The 25,254-nt window shown below is 40.9% G+C and overlaps 2 protein-coding genes across 3 annotated transcripts in view; one reads left to right on the top strand and one right to left on the bottom strand.

Moving 5' to 3' along the window:
• Positions 1 to 13,924, bottom strand: part of xpr1a (xenotropic and polytropic retrovirus receptor 1a) — a 102,514-nt gene extending 88,590 nt beyond the window's left edge. Inside the window, exons 1-2 of the mRNA XM_080734923.1 lie at positions 13,791 to 13,924; positions 6,865 to 6,916 (exon numbers count right to left, since the gene is read on the bottom strand). Coding sequence (XP_080591049.1) covers positions 6,865 to 6,916; positions 13,791 to 13,859 — 121 coding nt within the window. The 5' untranslated portion in view covers positions 13,860 to 13,924. The remainder of the gene's footprint in view (positions 1 to 6,864; positions 6,917 to 13,790) is intronic.
• A 2,082-nt stretch (positions 13,925 to 16,006) lies between these two features.
• The window catches only part of acbd6 (acyl-CoA binding domain containing 6), a 42,803-nt gene continuing 33,555 nt past the window's right edge, over positions 16,007 to 25,254 (top strand). The window contains exons 1-4 of one of the 2 annotated variants that reach the window (XM_080722168.1): positions 16,007 to 16,095; positions 16,234 to 16,481; positions 17,459 to 17,523; positions 18,071 to 18,167. In XM_080722168.1, coding sequence (XP_080578294.1) covers positions 16,092 to 16,095; positions 16,234 to 16,481; positions 17,459 to 17,523; positions 18,071 to 18,167 — 414 coding nt within the window. In that variant the 5' untranslated portion in view covers positions 16,007 to 16,091. Of the gene's footprint in view, positions 16,482 to 17,458; positions 17,524 to 18,070; positions 18,168 to 25,254 lie in introns of both variants that reach the window. The other variant, XM_080722167.1, reaches the window with a different exon arrangement.

The following is a 25,254-nucleotide window of genomic DNA, read 5'->3' as shown; positions in this document are numbered from 1 at the left end:
ATGTCAAGCAGGTGGTCTACTTTCAACTTTCCCACCAAAATCGAAATCAAGATCATTGATGCAAAAGGAAGCACCATTATATCTCCAATTTTGAATTCCTTAAGTGGTTACTTAACCACTTACAGTAAACCCTCTAGTCTGGAGTCTAGACTTATTAGTGAAATGGACCTGGCTGAGTTGGCTCTGTACTTGGACTGCATGTCTACACTAAATCTCTTAGCCAAAAAAGAATCTACAAGCTCACAGCGCATAGCGTTGCAAAGCATTGAGAGCTTGTGGATCGCCTATTTTGGCTAATGTGCACCCCAGAATATGGATGCTGGGGTTCAAGTACTACAGTAAATGTGGACGCATTGATTAACCTGCATAAATCATGAACGGGTATTAAAGGGTCTGGAGATTGACAGGCCAGCCAGGACTCAAATGAAAAATAAACACAGAAGCACCAGAAATACAATGTCAGATTGATAGCATTGCATAAATGTAAACTTATGAAAACAACATAGGTATTTGCTTTATCCATTCAAATGTATTGATGATTCATTCACTTACATCACAAACATTCATCCCTAGCTGAGGATTTGCCTCCGAATCTCCTCACTGGTCCCTTGAGCTGTGAGTCAATAACTGAACCCATCCCCCTCCACAGACAAGGGTGTGTGCATGTGCGTGTGTGTGTGTGTGTGTGTGTGTGTGTGTGTGTGTGTGTGTGTGTGTGTGTGTGTGTGGTGTAGACTAGAGCCCCACCCTTCATCCCTATGTGAATCCCACAGTGCCACTGGTACCACGCTCTTACAGGCCCCTCTCATCCCCCCGGTCAGCTACTTAGACAGATAGCATCACACTGTAGCTTCCTCGATCAGACAAGACTGGCCATGTGCACGGTGAACCACAGCTGAATCACTAAACCACATAAGAATGAATGAGCCCACAAATGCACGACTTTGTGAATGGACAATTAAGTCACAATGCATGACCTCATCCCTGCAGGATTAACAGGGCTCAATATTAAACAAGGCATTCTCCATGGCATTCTTTGTATGTAAACAGTAAGGGAAACTGTTTAGACACAGCACACATACACACATACAGGCCATGTGCACACAGAAGCCTGTACACTACACATACAAGTGTGCTTGAGATTAATGAGGCCTGCCAAGACAAAATTCTGTCCAAAACCACCACAGTCAAGAACACACCTCAATACCTTTTTTTTAAGCCTGAATCCAACATATTTCTCTAAATGACAGCGGCAGCAGCAGCCTTTTTAATATTGTATGTAGGACTGGTTATTCATCATTCATTCATTCTACCTTTATAGGCTACCGGTATAGGCTTTGGTCCATGACAAGTTTGTCACTGTATGGACATGAGTTAATGAAATATGTGAGGAATAAAGACAGAGTCGAACACTTCGGGGCCGACTTCCATCAGGTCGGGGCAGATAATTTATGCTCCAATGTGCATGCATGCACACACGCACACGCACATGCACACACACACACACACACACACACACACACACACACACACACACACACACACACACACACACACACACACACACACACACACACACACACACACACACACACACACACACACACACACACACACACACACACACACACACACACACACACACACACACACACACAGACACACATGGACACACACAGACAGATTCTTCCCAAAGCGGTATGTTTATTATCAGAGGCCATTGTTCTCAGATCTCGGTAATAATCAGTGAGATAATTGCATTACACTGTGGCATAACTCAATCTATGTGTTGGAACAGGAGGGGCCAGGAACACCATCCAGCTGTTGTCACCGTGATCTTCCAGCAGGTCTCTACTGCACACACAGAGACAGACCTGTTCTAATCACAGCTACAGCAGCACCCAGGAACAGAGGGACGGATGCACAACAAAGGACCTTAATGAGCGATGAAAGGTCATGACCAGCTCTAGAACCTCTAACCACCTTCATCCTGGTGTCTCTATTTCAGATTTTGGCCTAAAATCACGCAAAGCGACACACACAGTATCTCTAAAGTCATGTCATCAACATGGATCTGTCCCATTTCCCATATTCCCTCCTGATTACGACTGCATTGTCTGAAGGATGCCAAACAAAAACTAATTTTACTCTTATGTACCTGTACAAAAGACGTAACAATAAAGTACAACCTTGAACCTTGATTTGCTACGCCTTCTAAAGTTTGTGTATGCGACGTGACGGTCACTTATCTCCTGATTAGGGAGTCTTACTGGTTATAGGCAAATATATACTGTATATATTTTTGAAATTGATTGGTGATCTTTACAAGCCTTTTCAGTTTTAAACAATATGTAAAGTTAATGATTAAGTATAAACAGGGCTTAGGTGGTGTGTGTGTGTGTGTGTGTGTGTGTGTGTGTGTGTGTGTGTGTGTGTGTGTGTGTGTGTGTGTGTGTGTGTGTGTGTGTGCGAGTGCGTGCGTGCGTGCTTGCGCGCCCATCACTGCACACTCTTTTAATCAATGTACAGCCAAATCTGGTACCAGCTGAATGACCAATTAGTTAAGTGCAATGGAAATAGATGAGTGTTTTCTCTGCTAGTCTTCTGCATGGAGAGACTCTCTGTATAGGTGGATGATTGGATAATGGATGCTTCAAATAAAGGAAGAGCAGGACTGCACTGTGTACTGCATGGCGCAGCAGGAACGGATACAATGAAATGTAACTATTTTTTGCAAAGGAATAGTAACAGTGATAAAATAGTGAAGAGTTATTTATTAGGCAATTATTCCTGAACAGAGAGCAACACATGGTTTTATGACGTTTCCACAGCATTGTTTCTCAAAGTGGGTTCAGGGGACCCCCAGGGGTCCTTCAGGGGATTCCCAGCAAAATTAGTTAATACAACATCACAATCATTTAAACCACTTTATCCATTTATATGTTGTTTGAAATATCTATTTTTGAAATATAGAAATAGTTTGGACATTTTTGAATGATTTAGATTATTTTTAAAGAATATATATATATATATATATATATATAATATATATACGTATCAATTTGGAGGTCTTTGATACTAAACAAAAACACATTTAACAGAATATCCTACTGTTATCCTACTGTTGACCCATATTTGACCCTTGACAAGACCTGAACCACAGTGCAATGTCGAGTGATAGAAGTGAAAATATCCATTGGCCAATTTCACACCTCTCACACCAGGCACATTGCTGTCATGCATGACTATCTATTATAGACTTTCTGACAGTCATATTTTATGGCGAGACCCTGACCAAGCCCTATGAAGTGCTGCCTTTTCTGTACTGTCTGTCTACTACTGTATAACTCAATCAGGTAAAGGAAGGCCAGCCAGAGAGAGAGAGAGAGAGAGAGAGAGAGAGAGAGAGAGAGAGAGAGAGAGAGAGAGAGAGAGAGAGAGAGAGAGAGAGAGAAAGTGTATATACAGTATAAGCTTGTAAATTGTCTCCCTCAGGCAACAGATAGCTATGTTCTCTGAATACCAAAGACCCTTGGTCTACAACCAGACTGGTACTGAGAGAGAGAGAGAGAGAGAGAGAGAGAGAGAGAGAGAGAGAGAGAGAGAGAGAGAGAGAGGAAGGGGGAGTTATGATCGAGAAATTCCCTCATTGAATCAGATCAACATAATTAGTCTTTCACTGAGCGGATTTAATAAAATTATCAATGCTTAAATTTGATCAGATTTGACAGTGGGTTTTGAGAAAGAGAAAGTGCTGAGGCAAGCTGGTATTTTATAACACCCGGTAATCTTGTTTCTCTTTATGAAAGGTAACAAAATGTCAGCGACGGAGAGACTACTGTTGTTGCTATTACCATTACAGTCTCCAATGTTTTTCTCAAAACACCAAAAGGGCTAGACAACCGATTCTCCTTAACCACATGAACCCTAACATCCATATTCTGAGCTTGTCAAAATAGGTGAATGTTCAGCAAAAATAGGTGAGCGTTCAGTGAAAACTGATCTTTTATCTTACGGCGCTATTTCCGACGAGGAGATACGTACGGTGTAGGTTTCTTCCTTATCTCAGGATGTGTCACTGCCAATATGCCTTTGTTTGCAACAGTCTAAGTTAATTTTTCACACCAGGAAAGCTGCAGATGCCAAATGAACACATGCCATAACAAAGACAAGCATTCTATTGACTGATCGATTGATCCTGTCTCAATTTATAAGATCCCCTCGCCAGACATGCTGTGAAAAGCTAGTGACCTACGATGGCAACACAGACTGTGGACGGGAAGTGATTTATCAGCCACCTGGAGCCCACCAGTCATGGCTAGCACCCTCAGGAGAGCAGTGCTTACAAGCAGGAGACAACTCATACGTTATCAGTGACAAACACATACATGCTTCAAAGGCTACCTACTGCCGGTACGCCATGCTGCATGCAGAGACAAGCACAACAGGAAACACACATGTCATGTACGTCAGTGGTTCTCAAAGTGGGATCCGGGGACCCGCAGGGGTCATTGGGGGGTCCCAGGGGGTCCCCAGCTAAATGTGTTAATACAGCATCACAATCATTTTAACCACTTTATCCATATTTTATACGTTAGCTATTCAAAAATAGCAGATATTCTGTACATGTTCACAGCAGGCAGAGCTCATTTTGTGGCATGCTGCAAGCTTGTACATCCGCTATTTTTGAAAGATGTTGACAATTTTCATAAATGTTTGGAAAATGTTGAATCATTTTGCATTTATTAACACAAGTCTTCTATTCTGGGGGTCTCTGAAACAAAACATTTTCAGATGGGGGTCTGCTGCCAAATACATAATACATTTGGGGGTCCATCTGCTGATGCATATGAATGAATGCACATCCTTGCACACGTACACACAGTAATACCACATGTCACAGATTTTATTCTGTTTCTGCACCTGCCCACACTTCCTACTTGCCAATTGTAGTTTCAGACAAGTTCAGCTAAAGTACTCCACAGACACACAGACATTATTGCATACAGCATGCCTAAATCTGGAACACCTAGCACACTGACTCAAGAGGTGAGTCATTCTTCCATACAGACTCTGGAATTGTGCATAACATCTTTCTCAGCCCTGGACCGAATCACATCAGACACTTCCAATTCAACTCTGCTCAGGTGCACTGCAACATCCAGTGTGTTCGTTGATTTAACCTCAAAGGCGCAGCACAAGTTGTCCTGCACCGTAAGTGCAATTAGCACCGCTATGGTGCATGTTATCTCATCTGTCATCTCCACCACAAGCTTCCTCCAATATGCTAACGCAAATTTCCACCTGCCCTTTAGATGCAGAGAAATACCACAAGAAAGAAACTCTTGCAAATAAATCCACCGCAAAGCCCTTATATTTTTTCTAAATGTTATCATATGTCCTGGTATTTACATGATCCTCATTTAAATGTTTCTGCATAAAGGACAGAGATGCTTTTTGTGATGACACACAAGGTGCACTTAAAATAACATGCAGACGGCATTTCCAGGCCAGTGCATCTGTTTGATAAATAACATGCATCTTTCTAGCCTAGTGTTCATCCAAAATGAGATGCAACTGACAAAGTAAATCTGTCTCCTTCGGAGTTAAATTAACACTCAGGATTTTGCAGTGTGGAACTGAAATCTGTAAGTGGCAGCTCTGTCAGTTTACTAAATGCACCTGCTGTATATTAAAAGAATAATGTATACATTTCTTCTCCCCGTCCTGGCCTCCTAGCAGGCTGATGCCAGAGATTAATTATAGACAACTTCCGTTCTTATCTCACTTCTGTGCTGCCGCTGTGCATACATTAACAAACATACTGTACATTTTATACTAAGTCTCCAATTTGCAACCACAGAGCTGTGTTTACTAAATACACCTGCTGTATATTAAAAGAATAATGTATACATTTCTTCTCCCCATCCTGGCCTCCTAGCAGGCTGATGCCAGAGATTAATTATAGACAAATTCCGTTCTTATCTCAGTTCTGTGCTGCCGCTGTGCAACAGCAGTGTGCTGGACAATGAACCACAAACTTTCCTCTTCTAAGCCTGGGTCAAACGTAATTGACCTGCATCTTATCCACCTGCCACACCAACAGATGGCTTTGCCACATCAGAGGTTGTGGCACTCATTTGTATTGTGCTTTGTGTCAAATTCCACCATAGCACTACCAGTTGATTGTGGTGTGATAGGATGAGTGATGAGCACTCGGCAGTGATTTCACTCTATATTTAGATAGAAGGAGGACTGTTATTCTGGGGATACCCAGACACACCCAGGGCAGAGGGCACTGGGTACAGTGCTCTATGTGACAGCGTACTGTATATCTGCATATTTGCGTGTGCCCATGTGTGTAAGTGCAGTAACTGCTCCAATAATCAAACAGTTCAAAATGACAGGAAACTGTTTCAACAGCCAAATGCAATTTTTTGTTGCCAAAACATGTTTTTTTTTTGCCCCCACCAAATATAGGTACATAATATGGGGTCATGAGACATGTTGTGACAAACTGTCAACAATACTATTACAATAATACAAATACAATACTGTTCTTGATACTCCATACTGACACAAATTTGTGACAGCAAGCTTTCTCTTACAAAAAACACCATATATCATGAATGCAATATCCAATCATACAAAAATCGCATTTGAAGGGCCTCTAGAGAGCGCACCTACACCACCTTTGAGACAAATTAATAAAATAATGAGGACCAAAAATGTAGGCTACTATATTTATTCTTTGTAGGGCAGTGTACCGTGTCTGTTGGTGTGTGGGTCTGTGTAGCTGTGTGTGTGTGTGTGCGTGCGTGCGTGCGTGCGTGTGTGTGTGTGTAAGACAGGGAGTTTTCTTACCCTCTATGGATGGAGCTTGGTCCTGTGCAGCATACAGCATGTCCTTGAAAGCCTGATGAAGCAATAAGACACAGAATCACTGGTCGGTTTAACAGCTGTCTGTAAGCACTGACCTGGCCATGGCTTCCAGCATCCCAATCTGTCTTGAATAGGATCAGCTCGATTCAGCTGTGAATGCATGTGTTCAGTGTATAAGTGGTTGGGGTAAGAATTGGGTAGCATAGATCAGTTTCCCAAACAGTGGGTTGGGACCCATTTGTGGGTCGTGACTTGCAAACCCATTATAAGTCGTGAGTAAAGAAGCTTTTGGGTTTCGGCCTAAACGTTTGGGAACCACTACTGTAGCATAGATAAACTAGGATATTTGTTGGTAGAACATACACTTGCAAAGTTTAAATTCAATGTGAATCATTGTTGGATCAAAATTGGTTTCAATTTATTTTCTTTTATATGGTTGATTTGATTGTGGTTGCTCTATTTAAACATGTGTGATTGCGTATCTACTCTGTTTTGACCCTGACAAAGGTTTTTGCTTCTGCCTGCCAGCCACACACTAGTTCTAATCATGTAAATAAAAGTGGTTCCCAGCAATGCAAGGAGGGGCTGGAATTCTTTGAAATTTGTTAAGGAAGATGTACTGTACATTGGATGGAGACGCTGTCAGTACAAGAAGATACAGTACATTATGTACTGTAAGTAAGGGGTGAGCCCAGTGAATGATCTCTTAATTAAACATAATGGTTAGAAGCACTGTTGCTTTTAAAGTATTAACTATCTCTGAAGCCATCTGAGAGCCATCAACCAACCACTCACTTGTTCACCATATGGGGAAATTAGGATAACGACCGCACAGCAGCCTATTAACATACGATAATGAACAATGCATTCAATGCAACTCATTAACTAACTGTGGAATTGTAATTGTCTGGTTCAAGATTGTACAGCTTGTTATGACATCATGTGAATAATTGAATGAATGAAGGCACTGAAATCTATCCGGAGTGAGCCTTCAGTACATAAAATATGATTGTGGTGACAAAATGTAAACCCAGGACAAGGAAATAAATAGATTTAAAGACCTATAAAATGAATGACATTGACAGAGATAGTACTGTAACTGAAAACTGACACCATTTCCTTAACATGCTGCACACCTTTCCATTAAACAGAAGAAATGGGCAAACATAGACAAAAGTAGAGTGACACAGTGAGTGGGTGAGAGAATGTGTGAGAGAGAGATCATGGAAACAGACAGCACAACACAGACAGATGATGTGCTGGTTCATCTGAACATGATGTCAGTGTGGTAGTCAGAGAGAAGAGTCTGGAAATGAATACTGTCTTTGTAGATAAATATGTATTTGGAAATGATCTCTGACAAAGGTGTACATCATCATATAATATGTTTAAATGGTGAATGAAACATGTTTGTGCATGACTACTGTGCACCTGTGCACCGATCAAATAGGGCTGGACAATTTGGACAAAATCAAACATCACAATATTTTGGATCAAAATAACTCAATATCGATATTGTGATGATATTGTGGTTGATGGTGCTTTCACAAAATATTTACATCAGTAATGCCTATATAATAACAAAAGGTTCAAGGAAAATAATAGAGAGCAAGTAAAAAAAAATACCGTACATCACTTTACTTTAATGTAGACTTTAAAACCTTATGACTTTAAAACCTTATCACAATATTACGATATCCCAAATCCCTGAACATATCTGTTCTCACATCATGTCTCATTTCACCACATCATCTCAATCAGCAAAAATACTTAGTTTGCGAGTGTGGAATATTGCTTATATAGCATTTTCACCATCTGCTAAACTGTTCCCTCTTCCCTACGTTTCATTTTTTACTTCTACAGCCTGTAGCTAAATAATATGCAAATATCAAGCTGTGTTGCACTACAAAGTAGGCCCAGTTTAAGCATTTAGTGTAGTAGATCTCATATACAAACTTACAGCAACACTGTTTGACTGTATGGACTTTTGTACATATCAAACCATTCTCTTACCAAAACACCATTCTAAAGAACCTGCTGCTTTTGTAACCAGACAATAAAGTGCATAATGCTGCTCATACAATGCTGTGATGTGCTGGAAACAGCAGATCTATAAAATACATTCATCGTGTAGCACGCTGTATGCTTATAGATCTGCTATGTTCTGAGTGCGACTCTGTTGTGTGACAGAGTATAAATGAAGCATATGAAACAGATGAATAGCCTTGTGCACCGTTGTGAGTAATTATAATAATATACACTACAAAGATCCAATAAAGTTGTGTACTGTTACTGTATATAGAAAAATCACACCCAGTGTGAAGTGAGTGGTGGTCGTGCTTGCATAACGTCTTCAGACTAGGATTCAAGACTACAGACACACACACACACAATGCTATGGCAAAACATGACATGTACAGGCTACAGACACATACACACGGCCATGCTATGGAGCGGTCTACCACCTCTCAAAAAGTAACCTATTGTTGATACTATAGGTTCATTTTACTCTGGAGTCTGGACCACCTTTGCATGGCACCCATGCACATTGTAAGACACTCATATTGCAATCTAATCCAGAAAGCAAACATTTCATGTGTTGCCAGCACTGTCTCTCACTTTCCTGATACAGTACACACATTTCAGCTTGAAGCAAAACCTTGCCCTGAGTAATCCCTGGAAACCACAGAGAGCCCTGACTAAAAACTGGAGGGAAAAGACGTACAGACGGAGACGGGCGGTGTTTATCAAGACGTATGCATCACCATGGTGATGGCAGTGATGGGATAGGGGGCAGGGGGGCTCTTTGGGGAATTGGGATCAACCCACAGGCTTGGCAGCGAACAGCAATGAAACCTGTAGACAATAATAACTAAAGCAAGCCTAATTGGATTATCAGTCGGTATGGCCATGCATCAATATGATTACAGTGATTATGCACTTAAGGAACATGCATATACTATAACAAGTACCGTGTTATTATGACTGTAGCCTGCACTGTCGAGTAGATTGTGTATTGTCATCGATCAAATGTAATCCTATAATTGCTGTTACACGTCGAGCAGTGCCTGTAACAATATGTTCAAGTGTCTGTGTGGTCAAATCAAAAATACTTGAGATCCTAATCCCTGCACTTGAGAAGATCCCTGAGTGTGTGTGCTATTTAAGAGAAACACATAGGCCTTAACCTAAGGAGATCTCCGGTCTGGAATAGAACGTAAACCGAGTATGGTATAAACCTCTACTCCTGTGTCTGAATGGATCCCTGACTGGAGGAGAGTGTGTAGAGAGGAAGAGAGGAAGGGAGGAGGAGGAGGAGAGCAGAGGGTAGGTCTGGTCTGGGACCAGATGTCTCCCCAGTGGGGGAGGGAGGACGAGGTGAGGGAGGGTAGGAGGAAGGAGGAAAAAAAGGTTCTCAGCAGTCACCGTGCCATCTCTGTTGCATATTGTATAACGTACAGTGCAGGAAGATAAGCATAGTGTACAGCATGCTTGTATAATAAGACATAAATACAATAACACCCTTAATTCTGAGCAGAATTTAATATTTTGTAGATAGTTGTGTTGGGAAAAAAAGATCTGATTGATTATGCTGGTTTAGACTAGAGAAGCATGAAACAGAGCATTTACAGAGAGAGAACAAGAGGAGAGGGGGGGGGGGATTAATCTCTGAATTCAATCAACAATCACTCAGTGAACCATTTCCATGGAACACGCGTGTACCTGCTTGTGATCAAAATATCACCTTGCTAGTTTGAATTGTAAATGAGAATGTGTACAAGCGTTCTCCTCCAGTTCATCAAACCCACACAAGTGATTAGACTGCAGAGGTAAAAGCATGAGGGGCCTTGTTCTATCGCCCACACAACACATACGTACGCATACTGTACCTGCATATTATTCCTGTCCCTCTCTTTCTAAGTATTTGATGCACTCTTTCAATACATCAGAGGACAGTAGACTCTCCACAAATACATTTGCTTTTGTCTCATGAAAAACCTCAGTAGATACAGAAAGCATGGGGGGAAATCACAGATTGCAACAAGTTGCATTGAGATAGTTGCATCTCAAATTCTCCAATCACACCTAGTGAAAATATTGTAATAGTATTTTTGCCATAGTTTGCTTCAATATTAAATCTCCACCGAATATTCTACCTTTCTTGAACAGCCAAATTAAAACCAGATCAAGTTTCATTAGTGGCCTCTGGTTCTCAGAAATCTATAACACAAACACACACATTCATACTAAATAGATGTTTAGCATAAATCCTTATAAATAAAGCCCCATAGGATGAGCCACACAGCTAATTAATCGATCAATCAATCACTCCGTCAATCCCTCCATGCCTCGATGAAGTGTCTTCTATCTAACTAACTAAAAGCTGTGATTCTACAGGAGCAGAGTCACATCATTTACCATAGAAAATGGCTGACCAATCCTAATAGACAGTTACTGTTTTCCATACAATTGTGTGATCTAAAAATAGCAATGATGGGAGAGGCACAGAGGCAGTGAAATGTGGGCAGTAGGTTAATTAACCTATTATGCACATAAAGGCAAAGCAATCATGTACCGTGAAGCCTTAAACCTAAATTGCGGTTGTAGCCACTATATGAAAACCTCACTGCATGCACTGCATTCAACAGTGAACTGTTACTACAATGTTATTGAAAGGAATGTTCCTGTGGTTTTTCAAAGCCTTGCATAAAGATGCCCATCTTCAGTATGTCTCTCCAATCTCTCTGCCTCTGTTTTCCATTCAAAAAGCAGCATACTGGTCAGACAAAGACTACAGGCATGCACCTACACACACACACACACGCGCACGCACACACGCGCACACACACACACACACACACACACACACACACACACACACACACACACACACACACACACACACACACACACACACACACACACACACACACACACACACACACACACACACACACACACACACACACACACACACACACACACACAGGGCCTTTGCACACACAAATGTTGCTCAGTCGGACGCATTCAATTCCATTACAATGCAAATTTAAAGGCATCCGCATCACCAATCTTTTTTTCACCACAGGATTCAGCTTCTCCTGCCATTAGCTCAGGTGGGAGCTCCACTTCTAAAAAAAATCTTCTGCACAGTGCATATTGTGTGCATATACAAGTGTCAAATCCAGCTGTATTGCCGATCATAATTTCACATAAATTGGATTTGGATTTTAAATTATATATTTTTCTTTTTATCGCTATTTTTTGTTTCAATTCCTTTAAATTTGAGTAGTTTAACAATTTAAAAAAAATATGCATTGTACTTTTAACATCAGTACTAAAAACATTTATGCATAATTCTAAAGAAAAAGGAAAAATATCAATGTAATAGTAATTTCTGCAGGTAAATGAATGAATCAACCTACAGTCACTAAAATATTCCAAAACGCTACATAACTTAGATATTTATTCAATATTTCGATAGAGTACAACTAAAATAAATGTAAACAAAAGGCTGATGGCGGAGAAAAAAGCCATCACCATCCATCTCAGGTCAGTGTCTGAGTGGAGCACCAAATAAGACTGGAGGTGTAAAATGGCTGGTATGGCCACGCATCTGTCCCCATGGTCTCTGGTCTCGCTATGCGTCATCCTTTACATACAAAGACCACACAGGGATGCAATGCATATTATCTTAACGTTAAATTCAAATAAAACTGTACTGCTTCCCTATATCTCCATCCAATGTGTTTACACACATTGTCATCAATATTCATTCGTCAGTTTATTTCAAAGGAGGGTATCAACTTATTTTAAATATTCTAAAGATGCTTGTATTATCCTGAGACAATCACTTGCCATGATTTTGGCCTCCCTTTCATGTTCAAATATTCAGTTTTGTAATCATCATCAGTTGATATTGAACCAGTAGAGAGAGATATTGCAGCTGAGCCTATAGTCAACTAACTGAGGCTGAAAAAATAAACAGAAAACAGTCTCTTTGCCCATAATTCAGAACCAAATGGAAAGGAGCAGTGTGTCCTGTCAATGCATGTACAGTACACTCTAGTTTCTCAAATTAAACAGTGGAAAGTGAGGTATACTATTCTCAAAACACTTCTGGCACATCATCACCAAACAAAGACCTCGTCTGTCTACCCAACAGACTCCAGCTGCACTCTCAGACACAAGATACCAGACAGAATGTCACTTAGATGGAGCTTGATCAACTTGACAACTAATGCCATTACAAACAATGAAACACGTGTTTACAAGAAGAAGAAGAAGAAGAAGAAGAAGAAGAAGAAGAAGAAAAGAAAGCTTAAAAAAAGAAGAAGAAAAAAAAAGATATTGGGAATATTTGCAAAAGGCTATAGGCATTAAGGCATAGTCTATACATAAATGATTGCTGGGGAAGACTCTTTTGTTGATGTTGAACAAGCAATAAATAGCCTAATGATTAGAATTTTAACTGAAAAATGACAGTGGAGAGTGGCTTTGAGCACAGAATTGTCCAGCAAAATGTTTCAATAGATAGGCCTATTGGTTTTAATGACTAAAATTCATTTTTTTCCTCAATGAAATGTCTACAGGAAAATAAATAAAATGTAGGCCTACCCCATGTTTTGATTGCACTCAATAACAATTAATTCTCAAAACTGTATTAAAATCAAATCTACCACAAACTATTAAAAAATATATATTCTGAATTGCAGCATAGCGTTCCAATTTAGCAACTCACCTATTTGCCTACCATAAATAGTCTAATATGACATCTCTTATCTAATCAGACTATTTATTGCTGTAAAAAGTAGGTTAAAAGTCATGATGTAATGATGCATAATACATAATATGACAATATAAGATAGTATAGGCTATGAACATCCCACCAGACTAAGTGAATTTACCTCATACTGAAGGTACTGTTTCCTCCACTCTGGAGTGATATGGGACGAAAGATGCTCCGCGAATTTCATGTTGGCCGGAACAACTGTCCCCTCAAACCTCCGTCAATCCGAGCGCGACTGTCCCCAGCTGTCCCCTCAGAAACCTCCCGTCAGTCCGAGTGCGACTGTCTGCCCCCTTCCTTCCTTCCTTCCTGCCCTTCCCTTCCCTGTAGACGCGACTTTTGTTATTAATTTAAGTCAACTTGCTGCTGGCTCGCATGCGTGGCGTGGCGTGCACTCCACTCTCGGCTCTTCGTGCAGCCCCGCAACACGACTACTGTACTTGTGCCGCTGAGTCCCGGTGGCAACAACCGTATTCCAGAGACGATATCCCGTGGCCGTCCCGCTGCATACTATTAATATAGTTATTATGATCCAGTAGTAGGGCTGTTGGCAGCTAACAGAGGCCAGAGCTCCTTCCACTTTAACAGGTGGTTTGGTGACAGCAGCAGTAGAGCGGAGCCGTTGGTTGTAGAAGCGTGTTTCAGTGACTTTGCGCCGTGGCTCCGTGGGCCGGTCTGGGCACGTTGCGGTCCGCCATCGCTTTGAGCCCACTGACTCAACGTGGTTGCGTCAGCACTGCATCGCGGGAGGGTGTCGCTCGCCCAAAATGACAGATCTACAAGCCAACAACGCGTCCCTCCGCGACGAAGTGTTGAACTTTTAGATTTGTTCCTTTTGTCGAGCTACACCGTCGTACTACGGAGTATAAATTAGGGTAAATAACAGTTGGCAACAATTGGCTGGCACGCTATATAACAGCGCACGCACCTCTCTGACTGTCTCTCGGTTTATCCTAAGAAATGTAAACTCCGCTTGATTATGTGAAATGTTTATTTATTTTTGTTGTTGTTTCCGTTTTTCCCGTGCAAAATTCATACATTTATAATATGACACACACATTCTCCTTTTATAAATTAGGGATTAGGCTACCGCATTTATCGGAAGAAATATGCCATGTCACTGTTTCAGTTTTCAGGGTGTGTGTGTGTGTGTGTGTGTGTGTGTGTGTGTGTGTGTGCGCGCGCCGCGCGTGTGTGTGTGTGTGTGTGTGTGTGTGTGTGTGCGTGCGTGCGTGTGTTGTGCTTTGGGAGGAATGTGTAAGGCTACTTTGTAAATTGTGTAGGCAGCATCCCTCCCTATTTCCAAATAAATGGATTTCACTTTTCATTATAAAGTATGACCTATATGGGAAGTGGGCCTAAACTGCAGAGACAAATAATTATCATTTAAGTTTCGTGGGTATTTCATAGTTGAGTATGAGTTGCAGAGGTTTATGATAAAATTGGCTGGGTTGCCTATTATGTCAAAGCAAAAATAATGAGAGAGAATTTCAGTTCACGTTCTTGATACTCTTGAAGAAATTGTCCTATTTTACTGACCAATTAGCGTTTCCACTTTTTTCAAACGTATACAGTACTTTACTACTTTGAATAGATTTTGGCCGATGTAGCCTACCTTTTCCTATGCAACCTTTTACTCTCTTCAATCAACCAATCAATCAAAGTTCAACCGGCATCAAGAATTTGTCCATTGTGCCAATAGTGACATCTGCTGACAATATTGCGCCAATGCATTTTTCAAAATTTCTCTGCATTTGATTTGCACTGTATTTAATAGCCTCTTTTTTCATGATTAGCTACAGCAGCACGCACGTCTTTCTTGAAGGTAATTTGATCTTAAAAATGTCAAACAAAGATTTGTTTAATAGGGTTTTAAGGAACTGTCTGAAATGACAACAGAAAGTGCTACAATCTGAAATGGGACATAATCAAAATATAAGGAGAATGGGCAACACAATTGTACAGAAAGGCAAATAGGCTATAGCCCAGACCATGTGGACAATACATTTAATCGAAAAAGCAATAAAAACAACAACAAAACAACAACTATAATTAATAGGCATATAGCAAGTAGGCAAGTAGGAAACTTTCATTTTCTGCCGAATATTCTTGCGCTGGTTAGTAGACCTATATAGATAAAGACGTAAAAAAATATATATTATATATATAAAAATTACAGTAATAGCCTACAGTCTTCGGGCGATGGTGTCTTATACTTACAACACACCCCCCGACGGTCTGGTCGCACCGGGAAAATAAAAACCAGAACCTTTGTTTCTAGCCGGTGTTTTTAGAGGACCGTACCACGCACGGACCATCCACACAAACAAATCCGACTTCCAGTTCCATGGGAAAGGATCAAAGGATAGGGAGCGGAACGGCATTAAATAAATGTTTTACTGACACATCGTAGCCCACCATGAGTACGATCCAGTAACGATTCAGATTGAGCCTACACACTATTGCTGTTGTTACAGTGTCTTAAAAAAAATCAACGCTACTACTAAGGTACACTACAAATAAATAAATAATGGCATCTCGGTCTCCATCGTCCTCCCCAGATTCGGCGACAGGCTCGGGTACTGATCCGGCTCGGCCCGACACAGGAGAGCCCCTCGGAGGAGCAGGGACGGACTCGGACTCGGACCTGGGTCTTGGGAAGTTTGACTGTGGCGCAGTGGACTTGGGGTCCCGGCTGGAAGGGGAGGACCTGGAGCAGGAGTTCGAGGCTGCGGCGGACCGTCTCCGGGACCTGGTCCAGGCTGCTAGCAGGGACCAGTTATTGTACCTGTATGCCCGCTACAAACAGGTGACTGTCACATCACTATTGATGGCAGTGTGTGTGGGTGTGACGGTGTTGTTGACCATTACACCCTTAACCCTCGTTCTTGGGTTCACTGTAAAGCACTAAGCAGCAGTGGTGGAAAAAGTACCACAATTGTGTAATTTATTAAAAAAAAAGTACCAAATACTCTGTTACAAGTAGAAGTTCAGACATCAAAATGTACCGTACTTAAAGTACCAAAAGTAAAAGTACTCATTATGCAGAATGTCCCATTTCATGTGTTTTGTAGAAACTATTGAAAATAGGAGATCTATAAGCAATGTGAGCTTGTAGATCAGCTATTTTCAAATGGCCAAAATATATAGGCTATAGGGCTGAAGAGGTTAATGGATGTTTTGTTATAATTATCTTGCTCTACAAAGTAACTAGTAACTAAAGTTTTTAGATGGAGTGGAGTAAAAGAAAAAGTATTGGAAATTGTAGTAGTAAAGTAAGCAAAGTAAAATCTAAATCTACTTAGTTACTTTGCACCACTGCTGTTAAGTTTGTTTTAAAGTAAATTTGGGTAACACATGCTATGGACTATGGTCTATAATGCATTATACGTACTTACAATGCATTATAATCTGTTTATAACACTGTAAAAATATAGTTATAACAACTCTTATATTAGTTGTTGCTTGTTGCGAGAGGACCACAATGGAAGTAGGTCTATGGACTTTTTTGTGCTTATCCTCGATCTGCTGTAATCTATATAACGTAAGATATTTGACATTCAAATAAAGTAGTAACGTACAGTATAAATCGTAACTCTGAGAGAACCAAATGCACCTTTAACATTTGTACACTTGTAGTTACACATCTGCAAGAGTCTATTTGGTTCAATTTCTCCAAGTTAATTTAACATAGGCAAATATGCATGCATTGGAATTACTGTATGTTGTATGTCTATTATAGCTGTTAGTCTGAGTTTCAATTGACAATTTAAGTTATCTTCACAGGTCAAAGTGGGAAAGTGCAATACACCAAAGCCTGGCTTTTTTGACTTTGAAGGACAGAGAAAATGGTATGTAGCCTGTGTAGTGATGTGGTATAATGCGTTTGTACAGGGCTGGTCATAAAAACATTAATTAGATCTACACTGAATGAATACATTTGCCCCCTAGGAAATAACCTTTTCATCATTGCTCCAATTAACCTTATGCCAGTTTGAAACATGATGAAGCTGTGTGTGTGTGTGTGTGTGTGTGTGTGTGTGTGTGTGTGTGTGTGTGTGTGTGTGTGTGTGTGTGTGTGTGTGTGTGTGTGTGTGTGTGTGTGTGTGTGTGTGTGTGTGTGTGTGTGTGTGCGCGCGCGCGTGCGTGCGTGCGTGCGTGTGCACGAATGTCTGTTCATGTGTATGTGTTGGAGTTGTTACCACAAAGAGTTAGGCTTACTCTTTGTCCAAGCATTTTCTAATCATGTATAGTATACATTACTTTGCTTAAGACTCCAAATATTAAAATGTTTTACATTTTGGGAAAAGTTGCCAATTTTACATAGAGGTGCCCACTCTTCCTTAGTGCCCACTCTTGGTCCTATTATTGTTTATGGTGATGTTGTTGTTTCTTCAGGCAAGCCTGGAAGCAGCTTGGAGACATGGAGAAAGAGCAGGCCATGCAGGAGTATGTCTCCTGTGTCAATGCATTAGACCCTGAAGGCAGCACCAAGGTAATGACAACTGTAGAAAAGAATATAAATGGTAAATGGTGCATTTATATAGCGCTTTTATCCAAGGCACTTTACATAGATTGTGCATTACATTCACCCATTCACGCACACATTCATACACCGGTGGCGGAGGAAACCATGCAAAGCCGGGAGCAACTAGGGGTTCGGAGTCTTGCTCAAGGATTCTTCGACATTAACTCAGGGGGAGCCCGGATTCGAACTGGGAACCCTTCGTGCTCTAATAACGGTTTCTCTACCCCTGAGCTATGCCGCCCCTTATTACGACCTTATTCGGAGATGCTGCATGACAACACAACATGAGGTCACAATGCAGCATGACATCACAATAGACCGTTTGTCAGCCTTCTGATTGGTCCCTGAGACTCCCTGACTGGCCAACCAGAAAAAATCATTCACTTTTTGCTATCGGGGGTGGAGTTTGTGCAGTGGAGAATGTTGCTTCAGGCTTTCAAAAACTGTCCGCACTGCGCGACACGGAGATCGGCCGGTACGGTGATAGCGACGGCAAGCGTCAAGCGATCTCGCTCATCATAACGAATAAGCTTCAACAAACTAGTTCACATGTACCTTATCAATGGTCTAAGAGTCACGATTGGGTACATATAATTTAAATGGGCAGAATTACGAAAAGCCAGCCTATTATGTGAGGAGAAACATTCTCTCTGTCCTCTTCCTAGTACCCAAGATGCAATGCGCTTCTCTTTCTATCTCTGATCCAGAGGATTAAACTAATTAAAACATTTATTTTTCGGGGGAAAACTACTGTTTTGCTATGTAATTACTGTACCTTTTTCTTCCCTTTTTATTAATATCACGTAGATGTGTTTTTTGTGGTACTTTATATAGCTGTAATGAGGCTATGAAGGGAAAAAAAATCGCATCCACTACCACTATAAAAGAATCTGCAAAGAGGATTCTGTCCCACTGGGATTAAACAAATTAAAACATATATTTTCGGGTAAATCCCCTGTTTTGCAATGTAACTACTGTACCTTTGTCTTCCCTTTTTATTAATATCACCTAGGTGTTTTTCCTTTGGTACTTTATATAGCTGTAATGAGGCTATGAAGGGGGGAAAAAATCCCATCCACTTCCACTATAAAAACAATCTGCCCAGGGTTAATGTCCCATCATAGTAACAGGGCAGAATGGGGCGGGATTTGCAAAAGGGTTTATTGACTATAAGAACTGAAGAAAGGGTGTACTCTCTCAGACTAGAGATCAGATGAGATTAGAGATTAGATTAGATCAGAGATTATTATCGGTTGAACTCAAGGAATGGAATAGGCCTGGGCCCCAGTCTTATGTAGTTGTTCTTGAATGTGATTGACACGCATGACTCATCTTTAAGAATTAAACAACCTTGGCAGGTGAAAGTAGTGCACCCATACTGAATCCTATTCAATATGAATCCTACATATTGAATGCTTCGCTACAACAACAAAGATATTTAATATAAGGATTAAGGATTCAAGAACATGCAGAAATGTTATTGCACAAGTACATATGTCAACATCAAATGGCACATTTGGTATTTAAGACTTTGCACATACATATTATTTATAGATAATACAAACAAAAATAAGGATAAGTTCTTTGGTGTGACAATTCTCATGCCATACCCCTGCAGAGTGTTTGTGTCAAGTTTGGTGCGCATTAGAGCAACAGTGCCTACCTAGTCTAGTTAAGTTTATGCTATCCAATCCAGCCTTGACAACTTGTGGCAGCTGTATTTTACAATGTGGGGCCCCAGGGGCCCTTGGCAGCTGTGTACAACATGGCCTGGTATTGTCTTGGCAGTCCACTGAACTGCCATGGTCCATTAAGGTATTGCATGGTTTTGTTCACTGTTCCATGATGATGACCTATGATGATGCGTCAATGTTGTCAGTTACTGAGAAGTCGGAGGTCAAGAACAGAAAAGGGAGTTAGAATCTCAAGGTGGGGAAGTGTACCAGATTGCCATCCTGCTTTTATTTAGTCGAGTTTTACGTCATTCTAGTAATCTAGTTTTAGTCGACAAAAACTGTTAGTCTAGTTTTAGTCAGGACAATTATTTTACCCCTTTACATTTTTTGTCAGCAAATAATATAGGATGTCAACGATTAATCGATTAATCGATCGATTAATCAATAATCGATTTGAATATTTCATAATCGAAAATCGAAAAGATTTTTTTTCCCCGTTACTTTTTCACGTTTTTTTAAAATACTATTTTATGGCTTAGTTAGTTATTTTCAACCAAAATATAGGCTAGTAAATAGCCATTGATTTATTATTCACACCAGCACCAACTGTAAACTATAGTGTTTTGGCCTACTGTGTAGAGTGGAGGAGCACAGCAGAGTGGCTGCTGCCTGCTACACACACCCCTCCCCCCTGTCTCAGACACATGTGTGCTTGATTGTTTGGTAGCCATCATCAAAGAAAAGGGGAAAACATCGCCCTCCCTATTTTGTAAGCATCAGAGAATCTGTTCTTGAGAGATTAGGTGAACAGTACACTGACACACTAAAAAGAAAGATGAAGAGTAGTAGTTATAGGCTACCAATTACCTGAAGAGCCATGTTGTACATTATGTAAATGTGCATTGCAATCCAGTAAACGAAAAAAGAAAAATAAAGAAGAATGTTTTTTTTTCTTCTTTTTTTTAATAAAAAAATAATAATTAATTAATAATCGATTAATAATCGATTATTGCTATAGAATAATCGATTTTTGATAAAGGTCAATTTTTGATATCCCTCCATCTAATCAAAAATTATTTCACGTAGCACTTTCTCTCATCCTGGTTATAGACCCAATGATTCTAGTTCAACCAACCCAGTACAGTAGGCCACAACAAGACAACACCTGGTTATCCCAGTACAGCCTAACATTGTCTTGTCAGAACCACTAGCCCAGTAGCTGCAAGCACATGTACAACAACACACACACGCACATGCACACGCACGCACCAATGTTCACTAGTATCTCCCTAACAGTTTAGTGTTTGTTTTTATTTGTTGACGAAATTGTCAGTACATTTAGTCGTAGTTGTAGTCATCATAGCTTAGTTTAGTCGTTTTTATTTAGTTTTCGTCAGTGAAAAATAGGTAGTCGACTAACATTTTTCATCATAGTTTTAGTCTTCGAAATTAACACTAAGTTCATGCTCAAGGGCACTTCGATACTAACTCTGGGGGACTACCCGGGATCGAACAGGGAACCTCACGGTTCACCATCCGGACACTCTACCGGCCACTGCCACCGCCGCCCCTAGTGGGATGTATAACCATGAGATGCATAGCAAAGCACTAATCTTAGACCATATCCCCAGTCCCCACACAACACAACAGTGGTCCCCAGTTTGATTGGTCCCTCGTTCACAATCGGTTGAAAACCCCTGCTCTATATACGCAATTTGAATATATAGGATATTGTTATCCTAACAACAATATCCTAGTGTTATCCTATTCTAGTAGTGTTAGTGCATCCATCCTTCCTTCCTTCCTTCCTTCCTTCCTTCCTTCCTTCCTTCCTTCCTTCCTTCCTTCCTTCCTTCCAGATTTTTTGAATGCAGTACAGTATATTGACCAGCAGAGGTCAGTGTGAGACAAGATGAAATCTTAGGTCTTCATAATAGTTCTTTATGCCAAATCTTTTAGATGGAAAAACAGGATGAGAATCCGTAATCCTTTTCACAGGGTTTCAATATATATTATCTGCACATATTCCTGTGTTTGTGTGCATGCCCAGTGGACTGTCAGGGGAGAGGTGTTGCTATGCTACCAACCATAGGAACCAAACACTGACTACAACAAGCCTTGCTGTTGTTACATAACACTGGAAAATTATTCCAGGTCAACATACCTAAATGCTGTTATTATCAGGAAGAAGGATACAAAAAGTTGATTTCGATCAAAAAGATAAAGCCAAATACATGGCAGCATTTTAATAAAATAAAGAATGTAAAAAGTAGTTAGTTGGCATACAACAGCTCAGATATAAAATGTTATAATTGCTTTCACAAAAGAAAACATGTCTCTTAAAGTCTGTCTCTTTCGTTTTATGTCCTCTTCCGACAGAGACAGAGAATTGCAACTTTAACAGCTAAGATTATAACCTGATTCTCCCGTGTGGCAAACCAGCATTTACCCCTAATTCAAGAGGGATTGGGAATCAATCCCTATTTGGTCAAGGGAGACATTGGGCTTATGAGCTTCAGGCAGGGCTACTTGTCAACCAGTAGGTGTTCTACCAACACCAAGGTCTAATATGAGCTTCAGGCAGGGCTACTTGTCAACCAGTAGGTGTTCTACCAACACCAAATCTGTCAATGGAAGATAGGGCTGTCACGATATGACATTTTACATGACGATTAATTGTCACTCAAATAATTGGCAATTAACGATTTAATTGTGTTTTTGTCGTTGATAATTACATTTCTGTGATGCGACGCATTGTGAGCTTGTAGATCTGCTATTTCCACTATTTCTGACATTTTTCAACATTCACGATTATGACGATTATGACAAAATAATTGCGATAATGTCAAATAATCACGATTAGACGATTATGTAATAATTGTGACAGCCCTAATGGAAGAGCAGGGAGACCACCCACAACCACTGCAGATTGTATTTCCCTCACAAATTGAAATTGGCATTGTCATAACCCCTCTATACAAGATGGGAAGCAAATTGGAACACGGTAACTATTCTCAAAGATAATCAAAAGGATCATATTTTAATACAAATAAATAGTCAAGTAACCTTAAAGGTTTCATGACATGCTGTTTTTACTAAACACAAAAGTCTTTATCATCATTATCTTTCAAACAAGTATTAAAAATCCACTCCAGTGAGCCATGGCAGGTTGTTTTTCTCTGTGTTCTAAGGCCTTTTCGGAAATGAAAATAAAATAAAATAAACTTTTGCCTGCGGGTGTCGCTGTTGGGGGATAGGGGAGGGGCTGAGAGGAGAGTGGGGGGGGGGGCGGGGTATTAAGTGACTGTGACATCAGAAAACCCCAGACCACAGAAAATCCACTGAATGTTCAAAGTTCCGTTTTTTTGGGTGTAATTGACCTAAAACCGGAAAAAAAAAGTCATGAGATTTTTAAGTTACCATGGTTATATCTTCAAGTAGCAATTAGAGTGTCTGCCTCTAGTCTAGACCTTCTAGACAGGAAAATGGTAAATGGTGCATTTATATAACACTTTTATCCAAAGCGCTTTACATAGATTGTGCATTAGGCTTACATTCACCGATTCACACACACCCATTCATATACCGATGGCGGAAGAAACCATGCAAAGCAGAAACCGGCTCATCGGGAGCAATTAGGGGTTCAGCGTCTTGCTCAAGGGCACTTTGACATTTCGGTGATCAAACATCCGTCCCTCTACCGGCCACTCTACCCCTGAGCCACTGTCGCCCAAGGAAGACAGACATGTGATGTGTCTACTGTAGATGTGTATGTAGACCTTCTTGACAGTAAGATAGATTTGGGGTGATATGCTGGCGTACCAGGACAGACAGAGATTAAATAAAGCCCATACAACTTGTATTGAAGAAGAAGAAGAAGAGAGTGGAGGTCCTTGTCTTAAGCAACAATAGAACTGTCACCTATCCGGTATGAGCCAGTGCCCCGTGCCTTGCTCTCTTCCATCTCCATTTGGTCTTCTATAATGTATTATTCTGTCTTCCATTTCCCTCTTGCCCTCATCAGTATTCCCCCCCTTTCATTCTTCTTCAACATGTCTTTACTCCACTCATCTTGCCCTCTTTTCTTCCTCCTTGCACCCTCGGTTCAACCCTGCCCCTCCCCCTCAGTTTTTTCCTCTCTCTCCATTTCTGTCATTGCAACAATGTAACGTGTCAGCCACCATCACGGCCACGCGTCCAATCCTGACACGTCCTTTTCTCTGCAGTCGTGCGCCACAGGCCATCGCTGACTTTATACGAGGCACAATGCCCGGAGAAAAGTCCGATAGGCAGGCCAAGCAGGAAAGCACAGACGCCCCCCGCTGAATAGGAGCTGATTGTGTTAGTGTTAACAAAGCGGCACGGCGGTGGCCACTCTCATCGGAGCGCAGTGATACGGTGTTAGTGGGAGAGTGCATAGAGAGAGACGCTCAGGACAGAATAATAGCCCGTCTGACCTCTGCTCCCAGCTCCATTGTAGAGGAGACACAGGCATTATATTACATTATATTACAGAGGAACAGGGGCAGTGCATCAGCGAATATTCTGAGTTTCAGAAATGAATTAGTGTTTTCCCAAAAGTGCACGCGCCGCAGTTGTTTTGCTCCGCCTGTCACCCACCCCCGTCCCCCCATACACACACACACACACACACACACACACACACACACACACAGACAAACACACACACTTTCTGAAATCAGATTTGCGTGAAATCTTTTGTGAGTCACAGGGGAGGAGGAAACATGGACTGGATAATAAAAAACAAACTGAATATCATGTGGAATGCTATGAAACACAAGAAGGTTAACAAGAGTCACAAATCTAGGCCCTAAATATTTTCATGTTGTTCTCTTGCATGAAATAACCCATTTCGTACCAGTGAGGTCATGTCTGCCTATGTTTGTCAATCATACAGGTCATGTCTACGGTCCAAGAGATTGGGTCTTTCTCCCAGTTTTAGAGCTTATTTATGGCACACGCCAGTACAATGGACTACAGGTAGAAATGTTAACACAGTAGCCAAGCTATTCAGTGTGAGCAGAATAATTTGGGCCCTTTTGTTTTCCTCTAAAAGCACAACACCGTTCCTCATTGTGTTGTGCTATGGACACAGGCAGTGTCCGTAGACTGGCCAGCTTGGGAAATTGGATAGCTTAAACTGAACTAGACTAGGTTGGTGTTTCCCTGCCTGTGAAGTGATACACTTCCAGGTCACTGTCTATTGTTGGGTTCTCGTCAGGAGCTAGAGAGACCTAAATTGTTGGTATTAGCTATTAGTTGAAATGGTTCATTATCAATGTATGAATGAGTGTGAATGTGTTTGTCCAATATAGTGTGAAGGGGTGATGTGCTGTAATGTGCTGTAATGTATGCCA

This window comes from Nannobrachium achirus (genome assembly GCF_963921795.1).
Source record: "Nannobrachium achirus genome assembly, chromosome: 1".
NCBI classification, from domain to species: Eukaryota; Metazoa; Chordata; class Actinopteri; order Myctophiformes; family Myctophidae; genus Nannobrachium; species Nannobrachium achirus.
Note: the sequence above shows the minus strand (reverse complement) of the source record. Positions and strands in the feature narration are given on the sequence as shown.